The sequence below is a fragment of the Mus caroli genome, chromosome 4 (genome assembly GCF_900094665.2).
Source record: "Mus caroli chromosome 4, CAROLI_EIJ_v1.1, whole genome shotgun sequence".
Lineage (NCBI taxonomy): Eukaryota > Metazoa > Chordata > Mammalia > Rodentia > Muridae > Mus > Mus caroli.
Window position 1 is genome coordinate 16,794,463 of NC_034573.1, and position 10,717 is coordinate 16,805,179.

A 10,717-nucleotide genomic window follows, 5' to 3' on the forward strand; every position below is an offset into this window, starting at 1 on the left:
TAAACAACAAGAAATACTGATTTTAGTTCCCTAATTCTTTGTGCAAGGAAATATATGCTAAGGAGTAAAGGAGAGAGAGAGACAGAGAGAGAGAAAAAGAGAGAGACAGACAGACAGACAGAGACACAGAGACAGACTTGTAAGCTTTTTCTGGAAGGTCCTTGGAGTCAGCATAAAAACACTTAGCATGATTAACAATGGTTTTAGAAACCAATGGGTTTTGCCTGTTCTCCATACAACCCTGACTAACATTAATTCTGCGAATAATATAAATCTTCTGTGACTTATCTTGTTGTCAAGTCTTCTCAGAAGTTGTTTTCAAATTAAACTATATCTTTAAAGGGTCCTCTGCAGTAGCCAAGTAATAGAACTCTCATTTGTATCTTTATTATTCTTAAAGATTGCACAAAATGGAAGCAAGGGCAAAGTACTATATCCACTGTACATCGTTCATTATAAAACAACATAAACATTTGGACTCTACCAAATAGGATATTTTTTAATTTATATATTGCGTGCTCTTATATTCATGCGTTATTTTACATGTATCATTATTCTCTCATAAATAATTGCAACTTGACCAATTTATACATCCACTACCACGATATACTCAATGTGGCAAGGAGTGCTCTTTGACAGGAGAACAGATAGGAAACGGAAACAGGTGTGTGGGTGTCACATCTACTGTTTTGCTTGCTATGCAGTGAAATGCTTAACATAAAGTTCACGCGGAACATCTTTTCAAAAGGCACGATTTCCTCCACAGACAAGAACGTTTTAAAAATGTGTGGCAGTAAAAATCATCACCTTTGAGCGCACTGAGATGCTTATATTGACGTGATCCTGAACCTCAAGACCAGAATGCTTTCAAAATGAGAGGCTATGCCAGAGTCTAGGGGCCTTAATGATGGAGAACCACAACCTATGTGCTGTTCGTTGGCTATGTTTCTTCAACCCTTCGTTAAACTTTGCTCCACTGGAGAACTGGAGCGGCTCACTGTTCCTAATCCGACACCATCCCCAGAATTGCGACAATATCAACGAAGCCCTTCTTGTCCCCACTTCACTCTCTACTGTGTCCTCGTCCCTGCTCATTCCCTAGAAGGAGCGTTAGGAGTCGTGCTCACCACGACCCCCAGCCTCAGGGTCGCTCTGATCGTCAGTGAAGCAGACATCCACATCACTGTCCTCGCTCTTGGGATCCCCAGGCTCCAGAGCATAGCTGGGCTCCGCGCCCGGGCCATCGCCCGCCTTGGCCATCAGGCTCTGGCCTGGGTGGCGGGACTTGACGTGACGCTCCAGGTCTCGGCGGCGCACTAGCACCTTGCCGCAGAACTCGCAGCGGTAGGGCGTATTGCCCTCGGCGTGGAGTCGGATGTGCTTGTTGAGATTGCTGGGGTCGCCGAAGGGCCGCAGGCACACTTTGCACTTGAGCGGCTTGTAGCCCGTGTGCGTCCGCATGTGGATCTTGAGCCCGTACTTGCGCGAGTACAGCTTGCCACAATAGAGGCACAAGTGGCCCGTCTTGGGCTTGCCTGCCGCGCTCCCGCCACCGCCGCCACCCCCGGGGCCCGTCGCCGCCACTACGGCTGGAGGCAGCGTCCCCGAGTCCAGGCGGGCGCGACCCTTCCCGGCTGCCATCTCGGACAGCTGCTGTGTGTGCATGGCGATCTCGCGGTCGATGCTGGCCAGGGAGCCCAGTTCGGCCGGCCCGATCGCCGCCGCCGCCGCCGCTGCCGCTGCCGCCGCCGCCGCTGCCGCCGCGGGGCCGCTCAGATAGGAGATGGACTCCGGGTATTTGAGCAGCCCGCCCAAGTGCAGCTTGAGAGGGTAATAGGCGGCCGGAGGGCCGTAGAGCAGGTCTCCGCTGTACACCGTAAAGGCCGGCATGACGGCGGGCAGGGGGCTGCACTCGCCGCCGCCACCGCCGCCGGGGTACGCCTTTAGGCTGCCGGCGTCGAGGGGCGGCAGCGCGCAGCGCTCCACGGGGAGCCCGGGAGCCGGGAGAGCGGCGTAGCGCGCGGAGGGCAGCGAGGTGGTGGCGGCGGCGGGCGGAGCCCGCTCCACGTGCTTGAAGGCCGACGCCTCTTCCGGGTGGCCGGCGAGCAGGGGGAAGGCTCGCAGGGCCCCGGGACACGGCAGGCCCGCCGGCGGCGGCTCCCCCGCCAGCAGGCATTTGGGGTGGTGGTGGTGGTGGTGGTGAGCGTGGTGGTGATGGTGGTGGTGGCCCGCCGGGCTCTCCCCACTGCCCGGACGCCCGCCGGCCCGGCCCCCGCCCAGCAGCCGCCCTAGCGCCAGCCCCGGTCCCTTGCCGCCTCCCTCTTCCCGGTAGGGGTCGCTCTGCGCAGCCACCCGGGCCAGGCCGGCCGGCTTGAAAGCCGAGCGCACGCCTGGGTAGAATGGCAGGCCTCCGCTGCCGCCCGAGGAGCCGCCCACGATCCCCAGGAATTGACTGTGCGCGCGGTCCGGCTGCTCCTTGCCCTTCTTGGGCGTTCCCCATTTGCCCGGCGGCGGGGAGGTGGCCAGGGGCGCCAGGGAAGCCTCCCGCTTGATGCTTTCCCGCGCCCCGCACGCCTGGGCGAGCTGAGCGGCCGGCGCTTGAGGCCGCAAAGCCACTGCCTGGACGGGCGCCGTCAAGTCCGGGACGGTGGGTTTCGGAGGGAGGCCGAGGCCTTCTGCCACCGGGGAAGCGCCGGGCCGGGCCGCGTGCTCCTGGGGCAGAAAGGCACGGCCGCCGCCGCCGCTGAGGACGCAGTGGAACCGCAGGTGTGCCTTGAGGCTGTTAGGGTAGCGAAAGGTCCTCCAGCAGTACCAGCAGATGTAGCGCTCCTCCCCTGGGCAAGAAAGGCGAGAGTAACAAGTTTAGAAGCTAGGGAGCCAGAAAGAAAGCTCCATCCCAGCAGGCACAGCAGGCATAGCCCGGGTTTGACCTGCGATGTGGCAGAAAGAAGGGTAAAGGAGGAAGGTCTTAGGGCCAAGAGATAAAGTTCAGTAACCTTATCAAGAACCTCCCAAGGCGTGTAAATGGCCAACCCTTGTCACTTCCATCCTCAAAGGCCTACTTAAAGAGCAAAATAGGTGACCTGGACCTTTCCAGTGAAGATTTCCACCAAGCCCTCACAGTAAATCTCCTTTGGAAGAGCCCTGCTCAGGAAGGCTAGCCTGGAAGAGCAGAGAGCAGCTGTTGCCTTAAATCAAGTGTTGAGGCTGTGCTGTGCCTGTGCCCATCTGTTGGCGTTTACAGAATAGGTGGCGTATGTCAAGGAGTTTGGATAAACTGAACAAAGGCCAATCTAATAGTCGTGAGCGCCTCATTACCAGGCAAGACAATATCCTGTATGTATGGGCCATATGTAATCATTCCTTTTCATATAACAATGTCTTTTGTGTCCTCTCTCCGCCCTTTCACCCCCTCCCAGACTTAAAACATTTGCTTGAGGTTTTCCTGGAGCGTGACCAAATGAATCCCCACATAAGGATGATGGTTTGCACCCTTATTTCCTATTTAACTTTATCTAATTGGATTGGAGAGGGGAAAAACTACTACTTTCTGATATTCTGGAATGGATGCTGATATTCTGAGGATGGCATAGCATTGACTTATCTGTTGTTTTACCTGGTGGCTAATTAACTCCTAGATAGGTGCACAGATATAAGCTTAGAAAACACTTGAGCAAGATATTTCATTTAATAAATATATAAAAATGAGAAAGGTCCTCAGCTTTTTAAAGTGCAGATTTCTCTACCACAAGTGCTGTGCATGTGTGCACTTGCAGCGTCAATTCTGTGTGTCTGTTACATTATAACTGTTTTTGACTTGCTAGGGTCTGTAAACACAATCCAGAGACAGGTACATGAGATAGCTACTAATTGAGTGCTAGAAGCTAATTTCTACGTGCTAGTGTGCATACAATGCAGTTTATTTTTAAAGTGATTAATTGATAACACTAAAGATGTCTGTGAGAAAAGTTGATTGGGCCATGAGGAAATTCCAAAGTACATTGTAGGTCTCGTAAGATTTACTAGAAACGTTGCATGCTCCCTCTTTAGGCGCACTCTGCTCGTACTTCGCACTCTGCTCGTACTTCTCAAACCTTGCTACAGAACCCATCATGATGGAACGCGTGAGTTCAGAGTTCGAGGCCAGCTTGAGCTATATAATGAGTTCCAGACCAGCCAGGGCTACATAACAAGCTGTCCTCAGGAGGGGTGGGTGGAGTTTATTCCACAAGAGGTCAAAGGAGATCTGGGAGAAATGCGGAGATAAGGATTTATCTATAACAGTCTATCTCCATTGTTTATTGAAGACTTAGGCAAGACCATCTCAATATTCCTGGCATAATAGGCATATGTAAGGCAGGATTTTATGTAGAAAAGATGTTTTACTAAAACAATTCTTGGAAAGAGAAGTGACCCCTTAGTTTTTTGGGGGTGTCTGAAATTCATAAGGTCTTTTGCAGCAGTTCTTCAAGAGTTTTCTGTTTGTTCCAAAGTGACTCTGCCAATGCAAAGCCAAGTAAGCTTTGTTCTTTAAAATGAAGGAGCAGTAACAATCTTTCTATGAAATGAAACTAACTTAAGTTATCCAGTATTGTTAAAACAGATGATATTCCTACTTATTTCTTCCTCTTCTCAAAATATAACAAAAGTGTGTCCATATGTGCTTCTCTCTCTCTCTCTCTCTCTCTCTCTCTCTCTCTCTCTCTCTCTCTCTCTCTNTGTGTGTGTGTGTGTGTGTGTGTGTGATTCCACATATTACTTTTCCAACTTAACTTCATCAACAGGTTTTGCAGACCCTAAGGTTCAACTCTTGCCAAGTGAGCCAAACACTCTTCATAAATGACTTTGCTCCTCCCCTTCATGTAATTTTAAAGATTTTAGGCATGCCCAGTCTAGAAAATTTCAGGTTCAAGGTAGGATGTACCTTCCCTAACAGGAAAATGATAAATTTGTTATTATCATTTGGCTTATGGCATTTATAAAACCAGTTGGCTGAAATAGAATACATGATTAAACACATTGCTTTTCTGTTTAGTTGTTCCTATGTGAAAGTGTTCTGTGCTGGAACAATTTGTTGTGGAGTTTCAAGTCTGAGAGTTCCCCCCTGTGAGACAGCAGTACTTATTACTGACAGAAGAATCTGAATGTGATTCAGGGAACAAACAATATCAGTATAATTCTTATAAATATTGGACATACCAATCTATTTTTAAACAAATAGAATTGATTTGCAGAGGACAGTGACATTTTGAAGTGAAATGACTCATTGCTCTGAATAATGTGTCCCACGCATGTAGTGTTTGCTAATTACCACACTTTTATCAATATATACCTGCTTCTAAATGGGGGCAATGGCACAGCAGTTCCAGAGGAGATTTATTAAAATACTTTGGGACATTTTTGTTGTCTATAAATAAATAGCTTCTTTGGAGAAATAATGAACATGCTCAAACAACTGTCAAGGGGTTAGGGATGAGGACAGGGGATGCCTTGTGAAGGGTGGGAGTGGACTTTCAAGATCTTAAGTCTTTTAGCTCTTCCCAGCCTTCTTTCCACAGGAAATGACCTTCAGTGCTGTGTGGAGGGGTTGAAAATGATTTTCCCTTTAGTTGCTGCACCTTAATTTGCATGGATTGGCTCTTGGCTTGAAAGGAATCAAATAAATCTGAGAAGAAACTGGGAGACATCCCAGATTCTGTTTAAGTAGACTTAGTAAGAGGAAATGAATAAATTCCATTTCAAGGAAGGACATTAGTACCTGCCAAGGGACCAGCTGTAAGCTCTATAATGCTTCTAAATGCCATCGAATACACTGCTCTCCTGAAAAACTTACAGAGAAAGAGCACCCTTGTGCCTTTTAAAAAGCATTCTACATTTAAGCTTTGGTCTCTAGAATTCAAGATGTAATCCTTGTAACTTTGGTGTCTAGAATTCAAGATGTAGTTGTTGTAGCATATCAAATCTCCTTATTGTTTCTTAAGTGAGTAAATACTTGTCATTCGGAATGAAATAGGACGGGAAGAACCCATGAAGTTTCTAAGGAGTATTCCTCTGCCATTGAGGACCAGATTACTGCTTTTATTACCATTCGCTTATGAGCTCTAGGCTAGCAGTTCCCTCTCTCCCTTGTCAAGAGGTGAATTCAGTTTCCAGAAAGCTAAACAGAAAGATTCTTCAGGTCTGTGGTCACCTTCCACAATCCAGGAGAACTGGACTCTACTCTTGCTCACCCTCACTGTTGGGGAGACCTCAGAGCAGTACCTTTCTCATCATGAGTTGGAGTCGCAGTTATAGGGATGTCAAACCACTGAGCCAAGGAGTTAGAATACCACACAGTCAGCTCTTCCCCAGGCTGGACGTCTCGCAATGCCCGATAGAAGATCTAGGATATAAAAAAATAAATAAATAAATAAATAAGGTTCTGTGTTATTTCCTGGATGACTGGGAATAAAGATTGAAAGACTGGTACTGTGATCCTGGAGAAGCTGCTGGATAACTTGGAATCTCATCCTTCATCTTTTAAATGACAAAACAAAAGTATCTTCCTTACGAGGTCATTGGGATGTTGAAGAGAGAATTCTTGCCTTTCAAAGTTCTTTGCTCATGAAATTCTTGTCTGCCTTAGGGACCATTAGTAGATGAAACTGGAATTGATAACAATGAGGGGCTCTGACAGTACCTGTCCTCCTGGTAAGTCTGCAATAGCTTCCAGAGTCTGTTCCTGGGGATTCCTGGCTGCCCGGATTAACCCTATCCACTCCAGAGGGGAGCCCCCTGACTCGTCCACCAGCTCCCCTCTCACCATGCGCACCTGCAATACAAGCAGTGGTCATTACCCAACGTGCCACAGCCAGGCTCACAGCTTAGAGGAAAGTTTATCCTACAGACCACGGAGCTCAGGAAAGCAGTTGTGTTCTCTTTGACCCAGCCTCTAGTAGCTGCTCAGGGCCCCAGCTTAGAGAGTGGAAAAATAAAGGAGTCTGGGTAGTAGACAGTATCACCACCACCACCACCACCACCACCACCACACACACACACACACACACACACACACACACACACACACACACCTTGGAAACACCAGCTGGAAAAAAGCATCTTCTCAGAGCTCCAGGATGCATCTTATTGCAAAACTCACCACCTCTTCCCTAAGTGACGTTCTGGAATCCTTAACACTGAGAGAGAAGTGGTTTCTAAGTTCAATCAGGTCCCGAAGCCTGATGCGGTACTCCTACCCTGTTTCTCAGCCTCCCGATTCTCTAGTACCGCACTAGGCTGCAAGTGAACTCAGCAGTGAGATGCTCAGAACAAAGCGAGCACGGAGAAATTTTGCCTGCAGCTAGCAAGCCATTTAAAAGCAATTAAATTGCGTTTAAAGAGAGAGGCGTGGTGAGCTTCAAAACCCGGTGTTGCCTGGGATGAGAGACAACGGGCTTTCTAGCACCCGGAGAAAGATGCTGGCCCTGCTCCTCCTATGAAAGATACTTCTTATAAGAAAGCTCTAGGAGGTTACTAAAACCAAGGTCTTTCTCTTTTAAACAAGCGTTCCATTTCATTCCCTGGTTGCTGTCTGCCAGTCCTTGGCTGCTAAAGCGCCCCCCACCCCCACCCGCTGCGGTCAAGAGTCTTTACTGTCCCTCTCTGGTCAGGGATCCTGAGAGTGTGTTGAGGTTAGGGGGTCAGAGTGGGAGAGTTGTACCTGGGGCCTCTCGGCTGGGACCTCAGACTCTAAGAGCCAGCCACAAGGTTTAACTAGGTGTTCTTTCGAGGGTGGGCTCCCCTACCTCTCAACAGGCATCAAAAGTAATCACCTTGCTCATCCCCTCTCCATTTCCTACACTAACCTTCAAGCAAAAGGGGTTTGGGTGGTGATATATTCCCAGAACTAAGAGCCTCCCAAGGACGATCTCTTCGGTGAAATGAAATTAAATTGTTTAAAACAAAAATGTAAACCTCATATTACTAAAGAGAAGGAGAGAAAAGTCCTCTCCATCCTATGACTACAACGAAAAGGGAACCTTTGCAGGGAAGGCAAGGACTGAGGTGGGAGTTAGGAGTTTCACCTTGCTGAGGACATCCTGGAGCGCTGAGAAACCACCGGTTCCCAGAGGCCCCCCATACCTACAGACCCTGGCGCACTAAGGTCTGTTCCAGCTCAGCTCTGCCCTCCCGTTAGCCCGCCCCACGTCCAGCTCAGTTATCAGACTTGCTAAGGATAATCAGATAATTCTGTCCTGCAGATTTAGCAGGTATCCCTTTTCTCTGCTGCTCGTCTCTACCCCTTTTTCTGGATCAGGGAAATAGGAGGTGAGGGGCAAGGGACGGAGATCCAGAATGGCCCAGTACCTTTTTCTTGGGCCCTGGTTCCCTGCGATCTGACAGGTACTTGCCCAGCTTGAAGGTGCCAGGCACCGGCCCAAGGCGCAAGCCAGCCGGGATGCAGCAGTCAGCGTTCACGCTGGTGGCCGAAGTGCGGGAAGTTCCGTGCATTGTTGCCACCGCCGCCAGGCAGACGCTGGGGCTCGCGGGGTCCTCCACGGGGCGCAAGTGACAGAACCAGGAGCAGCCGCATGCAGAGGAGGGACCCGCACCCCGACGTGCGTCTTCTGTCCGCGGAGTGACGTGGGCGGGCATGCACTGCGCCTTTTCAATCCGGGCGGGCGCCTTTTGGCACCGCGAGCGCAAGGGCGCGGAGTTTGGTGAGAGAGTTGCGCTGTGAAGCAGCTGCAGAGTCCCACCCGAGAGGGTCACATGGAGTGGTTCCCTCAGCCCCCTGCATAATCGAGGCCTCTGAATGGCTAGCACACAATGGTCCAGGCGACCTTCCCATTCCTAAAAATCCAATTTGTCAAGGGCGAAGAAAAGGCGCTGGTGAATCAAAGGTCCGGCGGGACCATTAATCCTCAGCATGGGGTATTGTCCCTGAGACAGTTACGATATTTTAAGTGACAAATCCACTGTATAATTTCTCCATAAATTTTACTTCCTTTTATTGTTCACCGACAAACCAGTTTTGGGAAATAAGTGACTACTTTAAGTCTACTTGGCTGATTCCTTTGAGCCTTGGTCTACTTCAAAGATTCTTAATTCTCTCCCCTTGGCTTTATTGTAAAGGAGATTAAACAAAGGGACCGGGACTGTTTGGAGGACTTGTTAACTTCTATTGATTTCTGGCGTGTGCCATACAGAAATTAGGCAGGTACTTGATGGGAAAACACCAGAAAATACCTACACTTTTTAAATAACGACCATAGTACCATTTCAGGGATTGGGTTCAGGCCAGTCCACAGTTTAGAACCGCTTTAGTTTTTTCCTAGACCTCGATCTACCCCCAAATATGAAACCACCAGAAGTATTTGAGAGGGTGAAAGCCAACTGAGTAGTACGTCTCCATCTCCCTGTCGCACTCAGGGTCCACACTTTCTCTGAGAGTAGGAAGCGGCCACAAAGCCAACAGCTTCGTAGGAGATCTGCTCTGCGGATGGAGCTGCAGCGTTGAAGACCTGGGAAGTTCTCCTGCGGGGTTATTAATCACGTCTTCCCACCGGCAATCAATTCAAACCTTGTTTTGCTTTTAAGTTGAAAACGGGGGGGGGGGAGAGAAAGTCCTGACACTAACTTCTCCAGAACCAAAAGGATAGATTTTTTTTAAACTTATTTTTAAAGCAAACCACCACCACCAAAATCATCTCTCCGTCTCTCAACGGGAAAGGAGTAAAGGAGTGCCCTAGAGGGTATTTGGGTCAACCCTGGGCACCTTTCCCCAAACCCCACGCTGCCATTACTGGAGCTACCAAGAAACTCCTGCAGAGGCCTCAGTGCTGTGGTGTCCTCACTCCCACCTTGTTCCCACCCCACCCCACCCCCACTTCATCCAGTGCTCACAGAAAGTAGAACAGAGTACCCTGAGCAAAGCGCTCACTGCTTCCTCCCTGTGGCCTTGACCAAGAAGATGCAGTTATCCAGCCAGAATCTGGAGTGGCTCTGGCTACCGGATGTCAGGGAAGCAAAGTAACAACTTTGCTGCAAGTTCGAAGAGGGCCCTTAAAGTAGTTTATTAAGCTGCCCTCTGTTGGAAACTTGTGCTCACAAGACTCGAGACACCTTTCCTGAATTCCTTGGAGCCTGGTTCTCCAGACCTGAAAAGTGGGAATGGTGGATACAAAGGGTTCCTTGCCTCCCTTTCTGCTGTTCACCCCAGTTTGTTGGGAAAGTGCAAAGTGCATACCAGTGGCATTGTGAAAGTCACAGAATTCGTTGTTTACAGCAATGGGAAAGCCAGGCCAGGTCAAAGGTCTCAAGTCTACGCAAATGAAGACAAGACCACGCAGGGACACAAAGAAGACGGACTCGGTGTCCACTCCCCGGTCTGTGTAGATACACCTGCGTGAGACAGGAGAGAACCTCTTGGTGGGACTTTGAATAGCCATGCCTTTGTGACTACACAGAGCCTTGCTGGAAACTAGTTTCTAAGATGGCAACCTCTAAGTTTCACGCTCAACCTTCCAATTGCTTCTCTGACGGTAAAGAAGGCTATCCTCCAGAGATAGAAGAGAGCCTTTGATCTAGGGGCCTATGAATGGCAAAACCGGGGGAGGGGGAGGGAAGTGGAGGGGGGTGGCTGAGGAAGCCTTTCCGATGAGCCCAGGGCAATAAATTTAAGCCATGAACATGTCCCTCTAACCTCTGGCCTGGCTACTCCGGATGACACCTAGTT

The 10,717-nt window shown here is 49.4% G+C and overlaps 1 protein-coding gene across 1 annotated transcript; it reads right to left on the reverse strand.

Annotated features, from left to right (window-relative positions):
- Positions 1-365: 365 nt before the first annotated feature.
- Prdm13 (PR/SET domain 13) lies at positions 366-8,793 on the reverse strand. Its single transcript, XM_021161628.1, has 4 exons — positions 8,347-8,793; positions 6,680-6,811; positions 6,262-6,382; positions 366-2,834 (listed from the first exon to the last, which is right to left on the reverse strand). Exons 1-4 carry the CDS (start codon positions 8,632-8,634, stop codon positions 1,111-1,113), a joined length of 2,265 nt encoding a protein of 754 aa, XP_021017287.1. The 5' UTR covers positions 8,635-8,793; the 3' UTR covers positions 366-1,110.
- Positions 8,794-10,717: the final 1,924 nt, after the last annotated feature.